The 18,600-nt window shown below is 41.2% G+C and overlaps 1 protein-coding gene across 17 annotated transcripts in view; it reads right to left on the bottom strand.

Annotated features, from left to right (window-relative positions):
* The window catches only part of PCMTD1 (protein-L-isoaspartate (D-aspartate) O-methyltransferase domain containing 1), a 35,356-nt gene that overhangs the window by 10,365 nt on the left and 6,391 nt on the right, over window positions 1–18,600 (bottom strand). For 3 of the 17 annotated variants that reach the window (XM_077933028.1, XM_077933035.1, XM_077933033.1), the window contains exons 2-5: window positions 11,435–11,521; window positions 8,098–8,192; window positions 6,177–6,602; window positions 3,253–3,355 (exon numbers count right to left, since the gene is read on the bottom strand). In XM_077933028.1, the coding sequence (XP_077789154.1) occupies window positions 3,253–3,355; window positions 6,177–6,483 (410 nt within the window). In that variant the 5' untranslated portion in view covers window positions 6,484–6,602; window positions 8,098–8,192; window positions 11,435–11,521. Of the gene's footprint in view, window positions 1–3,252; window positions 3,356–6,176; window positions 6,603–8,097; window positions 8,203–11,434; window positions 11,522–18,499; window positions 18,559–18,600 lie in introns of all 17 variants that reach the window. The other 14 variants (XM_077933031.1, XM_077933030.1, XM_077933032.1 and 11 more) reach the window with 10 other exon arrangements.

Below are 18,600 nucleotides of genomic sequence, written 5' to 3'. Positions count from 1 at the left end.
TTATTATTATTATTTGTTCTGTTTTGCCACTTCTAATCTTTTAACTCTTTTTAGCTGTGACAAGGGGACGCAGGTGGCGCTGTGGGTTAAACCACAGAGCCTAGGACTTGCCGATCAGAAGGTTGGCGGTTCGAATCCCCGTGATGGAGTGAGCTCCCGTTGCTTGGTCCCTGCTCCTGCCAACCTAGCAGTTCGAAAGCACATCAAAGTGCAAGTAGATAAATAGGTACCGCTCCGGAGGGAAGGTAAATGGCATTTCCGTGTGCTGCTCTGGTTCGCCAGAAGCGGCTTAGTCATGCTGGCCACATGACCCGGAAGCTATACGCCGGCTCCCATGGCCAATAAAGCAAGATGAGCACTGCAATCCCAGAGTCGGCCACGACTGGACCTAATGGTCAGGGGTCCCTTTACCTTTTCAGCTATGACAAGGAGAATCTGAAACAAGGTATTGCAGCATGGAGTGCTCCTGTTCAGGTTTCCAGCCACTCCACTCCCATTACAACTCTCTCCCTTTTTTCTAACTTGATCTCCCAACAGTTATCATTCAATCCCAACTGAGCATGACTAGTTATCACTGGGGTGGCTTCCCCCCTTGTACATGCTTGGTAGCATTTTGACTACAGAGAAGTGAGTTTGTTTGTTTTTAATAGATTTTTGATTAAAGCTTAAATTAAGATATACAAATATTAATATCAACTACCGAATATCTTCTTTCAATACAAAAAGGTAAGTAGCTAATCTAAATAAAATCAAAAAGAGAAGATAGAAAATAAAAGAAGAATAAAAAAGAGAAAAAGAGGCAGGGCTTCCAACTCTTCATTTGTCACCTATACATAAAAAAATTATTCAAAACTACAACTCCCATCATCCCCGACAACTGACCATGTTGACTGGAGCTGATGGTAATTGTAGTTCAACACCTGGAGTGCACCACATCAGCTACCTCTGCCTAGATTCATAGGACACTGATGTGAGAAATCCACAAGAGGATAGAGCTACTAAAGGCAGAAGAAAGACACAAAGTCACTAAAAGATGCACCAAGCACAGATACGAGCCAATTAAAAAACCAAAAAGCACAAAGCCATTTTCTCCATTTCATCCTTTCACTTTCCACCTACATGCATGCAGATTGAGGTATCAGAACTTACCCTGAAAAGTCGGCAACTAGAGCGCCTCTTCCACGCATGTGTGTGGAGCGATCGAGCGCTTCTGTGTGTGCGGTGAAACCCGGAAGTATACACTTCCGGGTTTGCCGCGTTTGCAAGCTGAAAAGATGCAACATGAACCTAATGCAACACGAGGTATGACTGTACTATGCTAGCTGGATTAGCCAAAGCAGACATTGCAATTTTGTTAGTAGCAGATTTTAGGCACTTTTAGACAGAATACCACCAGCAGCAGGTGTACAACAATGTTATGGATTTGCAACTGTGTGTACTTAGGGAATTTCCATGTGAGAAATGTAATTTATGGCCACCGAAGTTAGACCAGTAATAGTCATTTTAACAATGCATCTGTAGGTAGATGCTAACACACTGCCCAACCAGATAACAATTACCACCATACCTGATTTATGTGCCAAGATACAATTTTGAAACAAAAAGTGTTCCATAATACACAAAATCTGAAATACATGGTGTAAGCCCTTTCATTCTAACCAATAACAAATAGCCAAAAATATTAAAAACCACAGACACATACAGTAGGTAAAAAAAAGGTAAAGGACCCCTGACAGTTAAGTCCAGTCGCGAACGACTCTGGAGTTGCTGCGCTCATCTTGTTTTACTGGCTGAGGGAGCCAACGTTTGTCCACAGACAGTTTTTCCGGGTCATGTGGCCAGCATGACTATGCTGCTTCTGGCGAAACCAGAGCAGCGCACAGAAACACTGTTCACCTTCCCGTCAGAGCAGTACATATTTATCTACTTGCACTTTGATGTGCTTTCGAACTGCAAGGTTGGCAGGAGCTGGGACTGAACAACAGGAACTCAATCCGTCACGGGGATATGAACCGCCGACCTTCTGATCGGCAAGCCCTAGGCTCAGTGGTTTAGACCACAGTGCCACCCGTGTCCCTATGGTTTGGCATAGTAAAAGGTAAAAAGGTAAAGGACCCCTGGATGGTTAAGTCCAGTCAAAGGTGACTATGGGGTTGAGGCGCTCATCTCGCTTTCAGGCCGAGAGAGCTGGCATTTGTCCACAGACAGTTTTTCCGGGTCATATGGCCAGCCCGACTATGCTGCTTCTGGAGAAATCGGAGCAGTGCACGGAAACGCCATTTACCTTTCCGCTGGAGCGGTACCTATTAATCTACTTGCACTTTGACGTGCTTTTGAACTGCTAGGTTGGCATGAGCTGGGACTGAACAACGGGAGCTCACCCAGTCGCAGGGATTCGAACCGCCAAACTTCCGATTGGCAAGCTCAAGGCTCAGTGGTTTACACCACAACACCACCCGCGTCCCTGACACACAGAGGTACTACAATTTAAAATATTTTCAAATTTTCAAATATGTTATATAGTCCAATCTGAAGCTCAGTTATATTTAGAGACACAGTAGTCTTCTAGTATAACAATCTAGTTTATTCCTGATATGTGAAAAAGCATACTCAAAAATCTGAGCACAGGACTGGGGTGGGGAAAGATATTGCAAAGGATTGATGGATCCCCTTAATCAGCAGTAGATATAGCAAAGACATTGAAAGAGAGTTCACAATTACGCTTTTTTTAGCTTTTTTTAAGCTTTTTTAGCCCAATGGTTGCATTCTCTTGCGGGTAACCTTTCTGGGAGTTAGAGGCAAAAAGTAGGCAGAACGGAACTATGAATTTTACCTTTGTATATCAGGCTACATTCCAACCACACAAGGTTCAGAGGATTCTACATACACAAACCCCTCTGCCTCTCTATCCAGGAAAGCAAGAGGCATTATTACAATTCAAGAATACAGTCCAACCAGGCAAAAGCAGTTCTTGAGAGTGCAGCCTGGGGGCTAGATAGAGGGGCTGGAAAGACGCATTTGGCCTCAGTTTCCCATCCCTGTGATAAAGCCCCCACTCATAATGGAAAATCCAGATACCCATCTCCGTATTTTGAAAACTTCACAATTTAAAATTGTATTGCAAACTTGTGTGAAATACTATGTGGCTGCAATAATTAATAGTATAGGCTTGCTTTAAAAATCCCACCATACTTCCACCATACAATAACTGTTTACGGCCACAAAAACAAGCCAAGCAGACAACATACTTACTTATCAAAACTATCACTATATTTTATGAAGCTCTCCAGTTTTTCCTTGGCATATTCCACCACATCTGGATGAAGTTCTATTCCATGATTTATTCCAAAAGGGCCTGTAAATTAAGAATCGGCAGCAATTTAAGCCTCACTAAATCAAAGAGTGCCTTGTATATGAAGATGGACATTTGATATGAACACTAAGCAACTTTAAGCCAGTACAGTATTTGGGAAGTGAAGAAATGTGAGGAGAAAAAGAGAGGAGAGGAGAGGAGAGGAGAGGAGGAGAGAGAGAGAGAGAGAGAGAGAGAGAGAGAGAGAGAGAGAAGGGACTGTTTAATGAAACTCTTTGTCCTATCCAAAACCCTAGTTTCAAGCTGAAAGAGTTTAACAAGGAAATTTCAGCACAGCCATAGCTCTAGTATTCCCCTCTCCAGTCACATGGCTGGCACCTGCTGGGCTCATTGGCTTGTTCCTTATGCATTTCTGCTCTCATGCTTGGATCCTGATGAAACTACACTGATTCCTGGTCATGCCCCTCTGAGCTTCAGAAAGTGTGACCAGGTTGGTAAAAATGGTGCATCCAACTTAGAGCTAATGGTTCCTGCTAGGCCATAAAATGAAGTGTGGGGGGGAGGAGTGTATTAAAAAAAAGGCTTTCAACCCCAAAGCTGCAATATGTGTTCATAATGGACAGGTTTTAATTATTTCATCTAGGATGACAAAAATGATGTGATCATTTATACAGACTACCTTGAAATGTTTAACTAGAGAGGACCAGCTTTATTCTCCCTTTGGAGATAGCTTAATTATGGGATGGTTCCCACACTACATTTCCCTTCCCAATTGCTACTATTCACATGCCTGTGACAGTGTGAAGAAATGCAAGTAAAAACCAAGCTGGAGACAGACATAACCAGAAATAATGTCTACAGTCACACAACAGTATCTTTCAAAGTACTGAGATTGTGTCAGTTCCTGTAACTTTATCCAAGTGTTTGATTCAAGTGTTGGTCAAGGATCTGGAAGACCATGTTTAGCAAACAGTTTAGAAAGGTTGTCAACAGATAACTTGCTCAAAATATTTCTACCAGAAGAGCTGTTTAATTATGACACTTACCGTATTTTTCGCCCTATAAGACGAACTTTTCCCCCTCCAAAAATGAAGGGGAAATGTGTGTGCGTCCTATGGGGCGAATGCAGGCTTTCGCTGAAGCCTGGAGAGCGAAGGGGGTCGGTGAGCACCGACCCCTCTTGCTCTCCAGGCTTCAGGAAGCTATCCGCTAGCCGTGGGAGACCCAGCTCTCCCAGGGCTAGCGGACAGCTTGCCTGCACCCAGAAGCTTGGGGCGCGCTGAGCTCCGCACGCCCCAAGCTTCGGGATTAGCACAGCGCTCCACTAGCCCTGGGAGAGCTGCGCGAAGTCGCGCGGCTCTCCCACGGCTAGCTGAGACCTTGCCAGCACCCAGAAGCTTGGGGCGCGCTGAACTCCGCACGCCCCAAGCTTCGGGATTAGCACAGCGCACCTGGGGGGAAATAATTCCCCCCCTTTATTTCCCCCCAAAAAACTAGGTGCGTCCTATGGGCCGGTGCGTCCTATGGGGTGAAAAATACGGTACTTTAGAAGAGAAATTTGAAGTATGCCTGTTTCCTCTTATGTCATCTTTCGCAGAAGGCATCTGCAAATATCAGATACTCTACAGCAGTGCAGTTAACACATGCAAGCTACATGGGAATTGAGTTGATACCTGCACTGATCACTGCTAATGCAAATAAACTAGCAGAACAGCAGAGGCAGAACAGTAGCTAAACCATCCACCATAGCTCCAACTTTCACACATGCCAGTAGTTTGATACCTTCCTGTTCAACTTTCCATGTTGCTGGAGAAGCTGCCATCTAGAACTGCTCATAAGAATATGCACCCATGTGTATATGTACTTCAACACAAGCACCTTTGAAGCAATGCTCCATTACTAGCAATGAAATGATTTATGGATTTAAAGTTCAGGAGATGCTTGGGAAAGGTATCAAAACATTTAATTACTTAGATAAAGTTACAGAATCTCATGCCATGAACAATTCAAACCATCTATCAAGAAAAAAATATAAATTTCATCCCATAAATTTTGTCAATGCTGCATTAAGCGAAGAGGTATTTTATTCTCCACAAGAGGGAGCAGTGAGCTGACAGTCTTACTCCTGCTTTCCCTAGAATGAATAATAATTTTCAGGGATTTCCCCATGTCATTAAAGATTGACTTAATTATTTGTTAGTTTCATTAATAGTTTTAATAACTTTTTTTAAAAAAAAAACCACTATTCAGAACAAAACTGCAGGAAATGCAAGAGATCCATGGTTGGACTCTATTTCCACCTTTGGCTAAACCATCTGCAGAATCTCTCAAATTTGGATCAGAAGAGAGATGCTCGGAATATAACATTCCTTTCCTTTATCCCTGAGATATGATTTGCCATAATGTGTAATACAAGAGGTACTACCAGCACAGAAAGAATGGGCTATATGACCCCTTCTCCCTAGCATTAATGTCCAAATCCTACTGCTCTACCCAGTTTCTTTGAACTACCAGCACTGGAAATCCAATCTCAGATCTCCCATATCTCATGTTGTTTGGCCCTAAGTAAGAATGCAAGTGAAATACTCAACTCTCATTTCTAAAATAGCGAAATAATAAATAAAACACCAGTTAAGAAGTGAGGAATCAAGAGCAAAAGGTAGAGGTTGCATTTGAAATTCCTGAATAATATTTTAAGGCATTGAAGTCAATTGTACATTAAGCACAATTCATCTGGAAAACCTCCTTATAAAGTGCTATGAAGCTAAATGACAGTTATGCATGCACACAGCTGTAAAACAGATTATTAATAAATTTCATCTGCCATAAAACATATATTAACATTTTTTTTAAAAAGTATTACCTAATATTAATCCCACCATTGTGCTTAAATAGCCGGTTCCACTACCCAGATTAAGAAAAGACAATCCTGGCTGAAGTTTCAAAGCTTCCATGACTTCAGAATAAATGCAAGGGGCTGATAAATGTATATTTCCATGCTTCCAAGCCAAATCTTTATATGCATTGTCCCTATAGCCTTCCAGGTAGTAGTCACCACGATCAATAGCTCTGAAGGCTTGCTCCACTCTGTCAGTGCGAATATATTGTGCTTCTTTCAAGTTATCAATTAAATCATCATTGTCTTCTCCTGCACTCACAGCTCCTCCCATGGTGATTTTCTATAACAATTCAATTAACTCCGGCAACACATTGGCAGGCCCTTGTTTGACGTTTCCATGTAGAAGGGAATCCAAACCCGTCAGGTTCAATACTGCTTTGCAAGAGGATCCTAAAATATTTTTAAGAGGACATGCTTTTATTTTCACAGGTTATTAAAAAAAAAATCTAATTAAACACAGGGTACGGAAGCTAATAATATTAATTTGTGCTTAATATTTTGAACAATGAAAGTATGAATCAACCCAAGTGTTTGATGTACAACTAAAGTTCTTATTGTTTGTAACCATGAGCACTAATAGGTCAAAGTAATCCATACCAAATGGAGCAAGGTCAAAACAAATGTACATTTGATTCTCAGGTAGATATAGTGCTATTAAAAGAAAGGAGCACATCCATATGAAATACACAGGAAAACACGCCGATAAACAAACAGAAAAGGAAAAAAGAAAGTTGTTTCAGTGCCACAGTACCAACAATCAATACAAAACATGAGTATAACAGTATTGTGTTATTCTAACTGAATATAAGGATGCACAAGTTGGCACTCAGCCTCGTGTCTAAATCACCACACCCACTAAAAGGAAAACATAGGATAAGCCCTGGATTGTATGGTGATTTTTATTCTATTATCAAAGCTAAATGTCCGGGGGAGGGCAGAGACTTCATGCAGTAAAAGGTTGGGTTGAGTCTTCAACTGCCCTGAGAAAAGTATCTTGTATTGTTCTTAGAAAAAGGACAAAGCCAAAGAATGTAACTAATCTCTAGTTTTGTTTCAAGGTCGGTTCAGGGAGAATTGCACCAGCTAACAAGGTACAGAGAAACCAAAACAAGACACTTGTTTGATTCACTCTTTAAAACCCAGTTAGAATCAAGGAGCTTAATTATCCAGTTTTGGTCTACAGTTTCCCCCCTGAAAACTCTGCATATTGTATACTATTTATCTTTCCCATTTCCATGGAGCAGCAGCAGCTACTTATGCATGGTAGTGAAGGGGCAAATATGACATGTAAAACTTGCAATGAGATAAATTAATCTTGTTCGTCCTGAAAGGAATGTGATTTATTTTCAAAAAGAAGTTGAGCTATATTCTTTTTGGTTCACACATTACATTAGCTTTTAAAGAACTGTCAGCTGCTCAGCCAATGCATTGAAGTATGGATTATAGGGGATGCATTGAAGTGTGTGTGAGTAGAATAGTACAAGAGAGGCAATGCCAACATAAGGGCTAGCTGCAGGAATGCCCCTACCACAAAGGACATTGGACATGACCTGGCCTGTGGGAAAGAAGAAGAAAGATGGAGGCAGGCAAATATAACATCAGGATGAATACAGAACAAAATCAAGGTGGCTTATAAACAAAATGAAAGCCTGTAACTTATATAAAGCAACTTAAAATGAAACTTTATAACAAATAAATTCAGACAAATAATGTTATTATACAAGAATAATGTTAGTATACAATAATACTAACAAACTAGTATGCATATATAAATCAATAAATAGACAAACAATTAAGTACATTATTTTGGGCATGAGACAAGAGTGCATGATCATATTTATAGCATGCTGCAACAAAATTCCTTTATTGATTGAAAAATACATACCTTACAGTCTTCCAAAATGCAGCAATACAGAGCCCCCAAAGAAGTTTTCTTCCGACAGTGATAATTTGTTCCCTTACGCCCTTCAATATCTGCCACTGAAGAAGACTCCATAGTCAAAACATGCCTCAATTAGACATTGACATCTGTCTTATGCAATTTGCACTTATATACATACATAAACCCATCAATATTACTGTATATGAACATGTTATTGGCCGCTTGGCTAGGAGATGCAATTATTTGTATAAAGTTTCAAAATGTTACAGGCTTATATTTTATTTATACACCACATTGAGTTTGTTTTGCATTCATAAGTACTGGTCAGGCATTATATTTCTATGTGACAAGGCTGGAACGTGATAGATTATAGGATAGAAAAGTTCATTTTTATAAGAGCGCTTTCTCTTGGCCATTCTGCATCCTCCCTTACCTGTTTCTCCTTATAATTATAACTGTATCTGCCATTCCTCCAAAGAGTTTAGGGTAGTATATATGGTTCTTTACCTATCCTATGAAGTAGATTAGGGTGAGTGGGGATGTGAACCAGGGTTGCTTTGATCTTACATTAATGCTAACTACTACATCCTGCTGGCTTTTAACACATTTCTATGACATTTTTTTCTCAGCCTTACTGCTCAATTGCAGTTGTCCTGGGATCACTAAAGTAAAAGAAAGTGCACTCTGGCTTTTGACACTGGCACTGGCAGGCTGCAGCCCCTGCTTTACAGAAAGATTGTGGCAAAGAGATGACCGGTTTGATCTCATACAGCAGCCAAAGTGCATGCTACTCCATCCCTGGCAGAAGGAATCCACTGTTCCAATTGCCAGTTGCCTCAGGACTGCAGAACTGAGGGGATCAAAGATGATGAGGTGGGGATGGACATGCATGTATTAGAATCTATTGGAAGCTTAAAGGATCATCTGTCTGATACAGATCTTCCTTCATCTGCATGTCTATTCAATGCCAAATCTAAAGTTTGATATGAAATGTGTAATTTAAAGGTTAGAGGTTGGTTCTGAGATTCCCAAAAGACTCCTACCCATCTCAACTACCTTGAGGTAAAATACAGAACACTGATGTCTAATTTATTATCCTAAAAAAGGGTAGGAGCATATGCAGGAAAATGCATCTGCCTATAACTTTAATTATAAAATCAATATTATAGGGAGTACAAAGATTGCCTAGCCGTACAATATGAATCAATCTCTCAAAGTAATAAATAAATAAATAAATAAATAAATAAATAAATGTTTATTTATATCCCGCCCTCCCCAGCCGAAGCGGGGCTCAGGGCGGCTAACAACAATAAAATAAAAGAGTGACTAGTGGGTGCCACAGGGTTCTGTCTTGGGCCCGGTCTTATTCAACATCTTTATCAACGACTTGGATGATGGACTCAAGGGCATCCTGATCAAATTTGCAGATGACACCAAACTGGGGGGGTGGGGTGGCTAACACCCCAGAGGACAGGATCACACTTCAAAACGACCTTGATAGATTAGAGAACTGGGCCAAAACAAACAAGATGAACTTTAACAAGGAGAAATGTAAAGTATTGCACTTGGGCAAAAAAAATGAGAGGCACAAATACAAGATGGGTGACACCTGGCTTGAGAGCAGTACATGTGAAAAGGATCTAGGAGTCTTGGTTGACCACAAACACACCAACAGTGTGACGCGGCAGCTAAAAAAGCCAATGCAATTCTGGGCTGCATCAATAGGAGTATAGCATCTAGATCAAGGGAAGTAATAGTGCCACTGTATTCTGCTCTGGTCAGACCTCACCTGGAGTACTGTGTCCAGTTCTGGGCACCACAGTTCAAGAAGGACACTGACAAACTGGAACGTGTTCAGAGGAGGGCAACCAAAATGGTCAAAGGCCCGGAAAAGATGCCTTATGAGGAACGGCTAAGGGAGCTGGGCATGTTTAGCCTGGAGAAGAGGAGGTTAAGGGGTGATATGATAGCAATGTTCGAATATATAAAAGGATGTCATATAGAGGAGGGAGAAAGGTTGTTTTCTGCTGCTCCAGAGAAGCGGACACGGAGCAATGGATCCAAACTACAAGAAAGAAGATTCCACCTAAACATTAGGAAGAACTTCCTGACAGTAAGAGCTGTTCGACAGTGGAATTTGCTGCCAAGGAGTGTGGTGGAGTCTCCTTCTTTGGAGGTCTTTAAGCCGAGGCTTGACAACCATATGTCAGGAGTGCTCTGGTGGTCTTTCCTGCTTGGCAGGGGGTTGGACTCAATGGCCCTTGTGGTCTATTCCAACTCTATGATTCTATGAAATAAGACAACATTTTAAAATCATTTCATTAAAAAGTTACTTCAAATCAAACTGATGGCAACCATTGGGTAGAGTTCTGTGAAGATTGCCAAAGGAGGGAGTCAGGCTGTGCCCTGGCCAAAGACTTGGCGGAACAGCTCTGTCTTGCAGGCCCTGCGGAAAGATGTCAAGTCCCGCAGGGCCCTAATCTCTTGTGGCAGAGCGTTCCACCAGATCGGAGCCACAGCCGAAAAAGCCCTGGCTCTGTTTGACGCCAGCCTAACCTCTCTGTGGCCTGGGACCTCCAAGATGTTTTTGTTTGAAGATCGTAAGTTCCTCTGTGGGACATACCAGCAGTGGCGGTCCCGTAGGTACAAGGGTCCTAGGCCGGATAGGGCTTTAAAGGTTAAAACCAGTGCCTTAAACCTGATCCTGTACTCCACCGGGAGCCAGTGCAGCTGGTATAGCACCAGGTGAATGTGATCTCGCAGCGAGGACCCCGTAAGGCGTCTCGCTGCAACATTCTGCACCCGCTGGAGTTTCTCGGTCAGTCTCAAGGGCAGCCCCATGTAGAGCGAGTTACAATAATCCAGTCTGGAGGTGACCGGCTCATGGATCACAGTGGCTAGGTCAGGGCGAGAGAGGTAAGGAGCTAACTGCTTAGCTTGGCGGAGATGAAAAAATGCCGCCTTTGTTAGGCTCTCAGCACAACATGGAAGAATGCCCCATATATTTTTCCCTATAAGATTCCTCCATTTGCATTGGGAAGGGCACCTATCAACCCCCTCAGCATGCATTTTGAATCCACCCACACAATTTCTCCAGATAGGAATGCTAAGTGTAGGGACGGCTCCTAAATACGTTTGTTAGTAACTAAAACCCTAGGCTGGAGAAGTTGGCATTACCAGTACTGGAACAGGGCTTAAGAGGTTGCAACCTCAAATACTGTACAATCAAATCCTAACAATTTTGTATCCTTTTAACTATTCTCTAATTAATATTCATTAACCAAAGCCCTATTTTGTACTAAAACAATCTACTTACTGAAATGAAAAGGGAATCACTTACCTAGAAAAATGGTAATGCTAGGAAAAAGCCTTCTGGCCTATCTTTCCTTGACTGTATTTTTCTGCAAGTATCATCATCACAGAATTACTGTAAAATAATAAAGTTAATTATTTTAAAGGATTTATAAACTGTTTAATATTTTAAAAATTCCTAAGTGGTATACAATATAAAAAACAAGCAACACAATTAAACAATATCATTAAAACAAAATTCAATCTAAAACCAATAAAGCAGAATTATAAAAGTATATGCAGGGATATAAAAGCAAGTAAAACAAATTCAGGGGATTCAAACACATAAAACAGGGTCCAATCTTATGAGTCAGGGACCACCTGGGCACCACAATCTTTACAAGATGTCTGAAACAGCCGATGGTTGCTCAGCCACATATTGCAGAGAAAGGGGCTACCACAATACAGGGGCACAGCAGGGTTGGAGGGAACTAGTATTATATATTGAATTTATATACCCAGGGGTCTCAGGGCAGTTCATGGAATAACCACTGTGAATAACAAGCTGTGGTCCAAACCACTGAAAGTGCTTTATCTACATTATTAGATCATGTCAATGAAAAATAGATCCCATAAAATTGGGAAAGATGTGTTGGGACACCTCATCTAGCTCTGTAATTATGGTAACATGGCAAACATGTCACAGCAGGCCTCTGTTGGTTCCAACACTATTCCTGGGACATGTGTCAAAGGTCCCTTCACCACACAGAAAAGCACTGATGTGATGGCCAGGCGCTTGAGAATGCAAGGGAGGCACCAAAGTAAGTCTTCTTTGCCACCTTCACCTCCTGTAACAGGCACGACAATAGGCACATGTTCAGTCAACCTCACACTGAATCTTATGCCACTTGCATTCTAGCCTCACAAATCCTGTTTCATATCTTGGAACATCCTGGGGGAGAAAAGGGATGGTTCCAAAGTGTCAGAGTGGGCATTCAGCGGCAATCATATCAACTTCCCGGAAAATCTTGTCATTTCATAGACAGCCCAAAGAGTCAACAGAATTTCCAGTTCTGGCTTCTGGAAAATCCCGCAAAGCATTCGGGAATTCTTTGGATTCTGCAAATCCCTAAGGATGAATCATCCTAATGGGTCCTACATCTATGCATGAACAAACTACCCCAGATAATCGTCTAACCACAACTCTCTGTCTCTGTCTCTCTCACACCCACACACCAAAAACTTTCGTATGTGCTGTGTCAATGACAACTTGGGACAACCCCATGTTTGCCACAGAGGCCATGAAGACCTCAGTTGGCTCAGTCAAGGTAACTTTAGCATGGATACTGTTGTCTTCCAGTACCAGCGTCCTGGGGTTCTTCAGAGCACTTTTGCCAGATTATTCAGGTATGCGACTGGGCAGCAAGCTGGGTGGCATACCAACAGCCCGAATTTGTCCAATCAGAAGATACAGGCACCTGTATGCCACCCAAGTGTGGAGAGATTTCAATGATGAAACTTTTATGGACTAGAGTTATTTGGGGTGCTGCTGCAGCAAATAAAGCTAAAATATACATATCTGCCTGCATACAGTCACAGAAATCAGACATGATTTATTTAAACCTTTAAGAAGATCAACTTTCTAAGTTTCTAATTCCTGTATTCCTGAACACTAATTAGATGCCACAACAACTAAAATGTATGTTTGCAACCAAAGACACACTTTATGCTACCCAGGACAGTCGACAGTCCAGGACTATAACCTAAAATTCCTGAGCATGAAGCCCACATGCAATTCAAAGTACATAGTTTATATCTGCTTATCAAGAGGATTTATAAATGAATGATTTGTGTTTGATTTGCACAATGCTAAGACCACTAAGTGAGAACACCTACCTGAATACTAAAAGTGGTCAAAATTCTTTACAAGGGCTAGTAGTTATTATTACTGGACAGAAATGCATTACTTTGAGTAAATGTTCATCTGCACTATTTGGAATCTAAATAGTACTAATTTGCACACTAATTAATACAACATATCATCTATTCCATCTTATGTATCATGCAGTGTGTACTGCATCACAGCTTTGTGCAACTGACTTTAACTTAATAGGCAGTATCCAATACCAGGGCAAAGGATGCTTGTGCAAGGGAATATCCTGATACTTCCTCTTCTACATTCTAATCCTGTGTGCCTCCCTATAGCTTCTCTCAATGTTGGGTAACACCCTACCTCTCAGTAAAGGTATGCTGGAGGGGAGAAATCAGGTAGAAAAACCTTTCATGTGCATAGAATCTGAGTTATTTTGACTTCTTAAGTGCTCAGTATACAGCCATGACCATGTACCAGCTACTAAACATTTACTGCATACTGCAGCATGCACTGCAGAATATATCTGCCTACTTGTTTATCATTTGTATACCAATTATGTTTTGCAAGCACATATTTAATTCTGGAATTTTAAGGAAAACTGACCCAAAGAGCAAAATTTCATAAGACACAATAAAATAATGAGCTTTCGTGTGCATGCACACTTCTTCAGATACACGGTATCTGAAGAAGTGTGCATGCACACGAAAGCTCATACCAAGAACTAACTTAGTTGGTCTTTAAGGTGCTACTGGAAGGATTTTTTTTGTTTTGTTTTGACTATGGCAGACCAACACGGCTACCTATCTGTAAATAAAATAATGATTTGTGAAACCCTATTTATAAAAAGTGTATTTCTGTACTATTTAGGAAGCACTAGGTAAAGGTACCCCTGATTGTTAGGTCCAGTCATGGACGACTCTGGGGTTGCGCATTCATCTTGCTCTATAGGCTGAGGGAGTCGGCGTTTGTCCGCAGACAGTTTCCGGGTCATGTGGCCAGCATGACTAATCCACTTCTGGCAAACCAGAGCAGCACACGGAAAAGCTGTTTACCTTCCCACCGGAGCAATACCTATTTATCTACTTGCACTTGACGTGCTTTTGACGTGCTTTGGTGGGCAGGAGCTGGGACCGAACAACAGGAGCTCACCCTGTCGCGAGGATTCAAACTGCCGACCTTCCGAATGGCAAACCCTAGGCTCTGTGGTTTAGACCACAGCATCACCCGCATCCCTTAGGAAGCACTAGGCCTCTGACAAAATAGTGTTTAGGCATTTGTTGCTAGTACATGGCTTGTTTTTGTTCAGCCTACTGTCGTACTAAAAAACAGTTTTAATATAACATAAAAGTAGGTATTTTGATTTACCAGCTTTTGGAAAGTATCATCAATAATGTGATCATGTTGAATGCTAACAATACTAAAGTAAGTGTCTATGGAAAGAAAGCTATCAACACTAACAGTTATAACCTGATACACAGTGTGCACAGCCAAATGAAAAACAACACCAGAGTCTAGAAACGACTACTATTTGATACAAGTTAGAAACATACAGATTGAATTACATTAAAAGTCTGATTACATTAAGTTTCTAATTTTGTTAAAGATGTCCCCACAATAATCTCTTGAATAGTAAATATTGCCAAGCAGTCCCAAAGGAGAGCTGACTCTTCAACGTGCTTTCACCTTTTTGTTTTCCTTATCAATAGATGTTAAATGGGCAGGGTGAGGTCGGAGAAAGAATTATGATAATATCCATACTTAGACCAAAGTTGCTTTTTGTAAAAACACTCAGAATCAAATACAATTATTACAAACACAACTTCCTTTGTTGTTGTTTTTAAAAAGAAGGATCCCCATATGAACTATGTTTCCTTTTACCTATTGTTGCCATTCTTTAGTAAAAACTGGTAGTTGACCTTGCTTGAAACATGTATTTCCCCTTCTGGGTTAAAAGCACCTTAGGGGGATATTTCAGTAGGAAAACTGCCTGAGAGGAACAGGTTAATAAGCTCATCAGCCCAGTGCCAACCCCACCACAACAGTCTGCTGCATTCCTGAAGCCGTGAGAGATGAGAACCAATGTGGTGTAGTAGACAATAGCAACGGACAGGGATGGGAGAGACCCAAGTTCAGAACCCACATGGCCTAATCTACCTCACATTAATAGCTCCAGTATTGTGAGGATATGAGTTAAGGATTGATTTCTATTCTGAGGTCCTTTAAATAAGTGAGGAATAAAAATTATAACGAATAACACATAAAACAGATAGCCATAGCTTAGAACAGGGGTCAGCAACCTAAGGCCCATGGGCCGCTAGCGGCCCGCGGAGGTTGTTTAGACCAGCCCATGAGCCACCCCCAAAAGAGTGGCCCGCTTACGCGCTGTGCTAAACCGGCGCAGCACAGCGACTTGCTCCCATGGTGCTGGAAATCGCGTCTGCGCAATGCTGGAAATCGTGGGCACTTGCATGTGCGATCCGGCCCACGGAGGGATCTCCGCGGGACCGATCTGGCCCAGGCAAGATAAACCTTGCTGTCCCCTGGCTTAGAAAAAGCAGGGGTATGAGCTTCTGCTCTTTTTTTGGGTGCTGAAACCCTGGATCAAACCAAAGAGCTTCTGCTCTTGAGAGCAACTAGCTACCCACTAATTGTGACAAATTGTTACCCAGTATTCTTGCCCTCAATCCAAGTGATATAGAAGGGGTTGAAATGCTTTTATCGATGTTATGATTATTTTAAATCAGATGTGGGGAACTTTGGGCACTCCAGATATTGATGAAATACAACCCCCATCATTGGTCATGCTTGGTGGGGCTGATGATTATGTAATTCAGCATCTAGAAAGCAAAATTTCCCCAACTTTATATGATTTTAAATTGTCTGAAATCTTGTAAGCTCTCATGAGAAAATATTGTATTTTAAATGGCAGCTAAATTAAATTAAACACAATCCAACACAGAATAAACCCACTTAATGATGAACTGAAGTGGGGCGAGGATCCTTTTTGGCCTGATGATGAACTGAAGTGGGGCGAGGATCCTTTTTTGGCCTGATGGATAGATCTTTACCTCCCCCCACCACTGCAGGTCAACTTTGACAAGAGGGTGTCATAATGGCATCAGTTGATGGATAGGTGGGTTGGACAGCAAGTTCAAGCCTGCTTTCTCCAGCAATTAGTCATGTACTAGAGTTTTCTGCATGTAACCCTACTCATACAACTAATCCAGTTGTGTCTCTACCTGCCCCACACCTGACGACACATGGAGAAGGGGGGGGGGAATGGCCTGTTGGGCCAAATCGGGAGGTCCCCCACCTCAGACTAAATCATTTGCAGCATATACAAGTTTACCCACTAGCTTTGAGAAATATACATGAATTTACGGACAAACAGCCCTGCCAATGATATAAAGTCCAATCTTGCAGTGCTATCTGCCTCTCCTGCACTATGGGGAAAACCACAGAATGACATATTCTGTACATTTATTATAGTGCCCACTAGACTGGTACACTTTCATACAATAGTACTTGTGATTAGTACTGTGCATGAGATTCAAATCACCACTCATTCATGGAAGTTATCATTGGTAAATGACTTTTTAAATCTTCCCATTAAGAAGTCAATATGATTTTATACAAGTCATCCTCTTTTGTTGAATAGTTATCTCAAAAGTTTATATCCTGTAGTGAATATTGATATTCTTAGTACTGCAATTCTTCCTACCAGATAAGCAATTTGGGCTAAGTATATCCAATATTCTTTTAACTGTTAACTTATGATAGCATTGTGTCATACACTTCTTGAATCTGTGAATGTGTTCTCTTATCTAGCTGCAGATGTTTAGAGGGAAAAATGCAGTTCAAAAATTTTCTCCCTATATTTAAAAAGTTCTGTTAATAAAAACTTTCATCTTGCTGGTTAGGTGTTGTAAATTAGAGGTTGTTTTTTTTTTTTTTAAAAAAAAGAACCAATATTATTCCTGGACTCATTTATTAACACAGATTAAAAGATGCATTTGCACACATAGTCAGATGCTCACCAGTTCATCACCATGACCACCAACACCAAAATTAACTGAGTAGGAATGATGTGCTGTTAACGTTCACCAAACAGGATTTAGATACTGTTGTGTTGAAATCAAATGGCACATATTGCAAAGCCCACAAATGACAGCATGTGGGGAAAACATGCCTAATCTAATGTATTTCAGTCAAAAAATTAAAATAAACCCCACATTTAACAATGTATTTCACTGGAATGCCTACCACTCTCTCACACACTGTTAGAAACAGATATGAAAGCTAGGAGCTAAATGGCACTTAAAACTAGGTTATGGGCACAACAACAGAATGTCTAGGTGTGCTTTTTTATAACAAGAATACAAAGCTGAAAATGAATGAACTGGTGCTAAAACATTACGTTCATTTTTCACATGGTCTAGTCATTCCTCTGCCCACCCCCCTAATATTCTTAAGAGGGTCTCCTCTCTAGTCTTCAGAGAGTAGCTGGAAGTGGGGAGGCAGAAAAAGGTCCTCCTTTCCTTCCACTCTGCAGTTTTAATCTGAAATTTTAGGTGCAGTACCGCGGTCAGAGCTCAGAAACTGCTTTCTATAATGAAGTTCCCTGTTGCAAAATGCGCCTAGAACAATGGGAGTTTCAAACACTGCGCTCTCGCGCGCACTCTCTCTCTCTCACACACACATCTCACAAGGAGTACTGACAAATAGAGCAGATCCCCCTCCATTTCCACAGGAAACAAAATGCATCTACTGTACTGTGTAGCAGCAGGAGAAAGGTTATGTGGGTAGGTGGGCAAGTATACATGTGTTATGATCCATACTGCTCCCAACCCACCTTCTAAAGTTCCTCCTTTGCTTGCTTCAGGCAGAGCAAGAAATAGAAATGATCCAACCTTTGAGAACACATGACAATTTGTGGAATGAGACATTTTTAAAAAACACACACACCCTGAAATGACTTAAAAGTTAAATGTAATTAAATAGACATTTGGTGCCTCTGTGGGAGGTGGGATTGTAAAAACAAAACAAAACAAAAAAATCAGCTGTTTATGAATCACTGCTTATGACTGATATATATTGCAGATAAAGAACACACACACAGAAATAGAAATGATCTACCTGAGAGCAACTCTGTGAACTAAACACATATTTAATGGGATGAATTTGCAATGGAAACTCCTTGGGATTCTCAAATATTTAGGCTGAAATCCTAACCTTATTTACCTGGGAGTTCAATAGGACTTACTTCTGAGTAGGCACAGTTACAACTGCATTGTAAATTGCTGTGGAGAGATAGGGGAGGAAAATGAGGGGTTTTTTAAAAT

The sequence above is a fragment of the Podarcis muralis genome, chromosome 8 (assembly GCF_964188315.1).
Source record: "Podarcis muralis chromosome 8, rPodMur119.hap1.1, whole genome shotgun sequence".
NCBI classification, from domain to species: domain Eukaryota; kingdom Metazoa; phylum Chordata; class Lepidosauria; order Squamata; family Lacertidae; genus Podarcis; species Podarcis muralis.
Note: the sequence above shows the minus strand (reverse complement) of the source record. Positions and strands in the feature narration are given on the sequence as shown.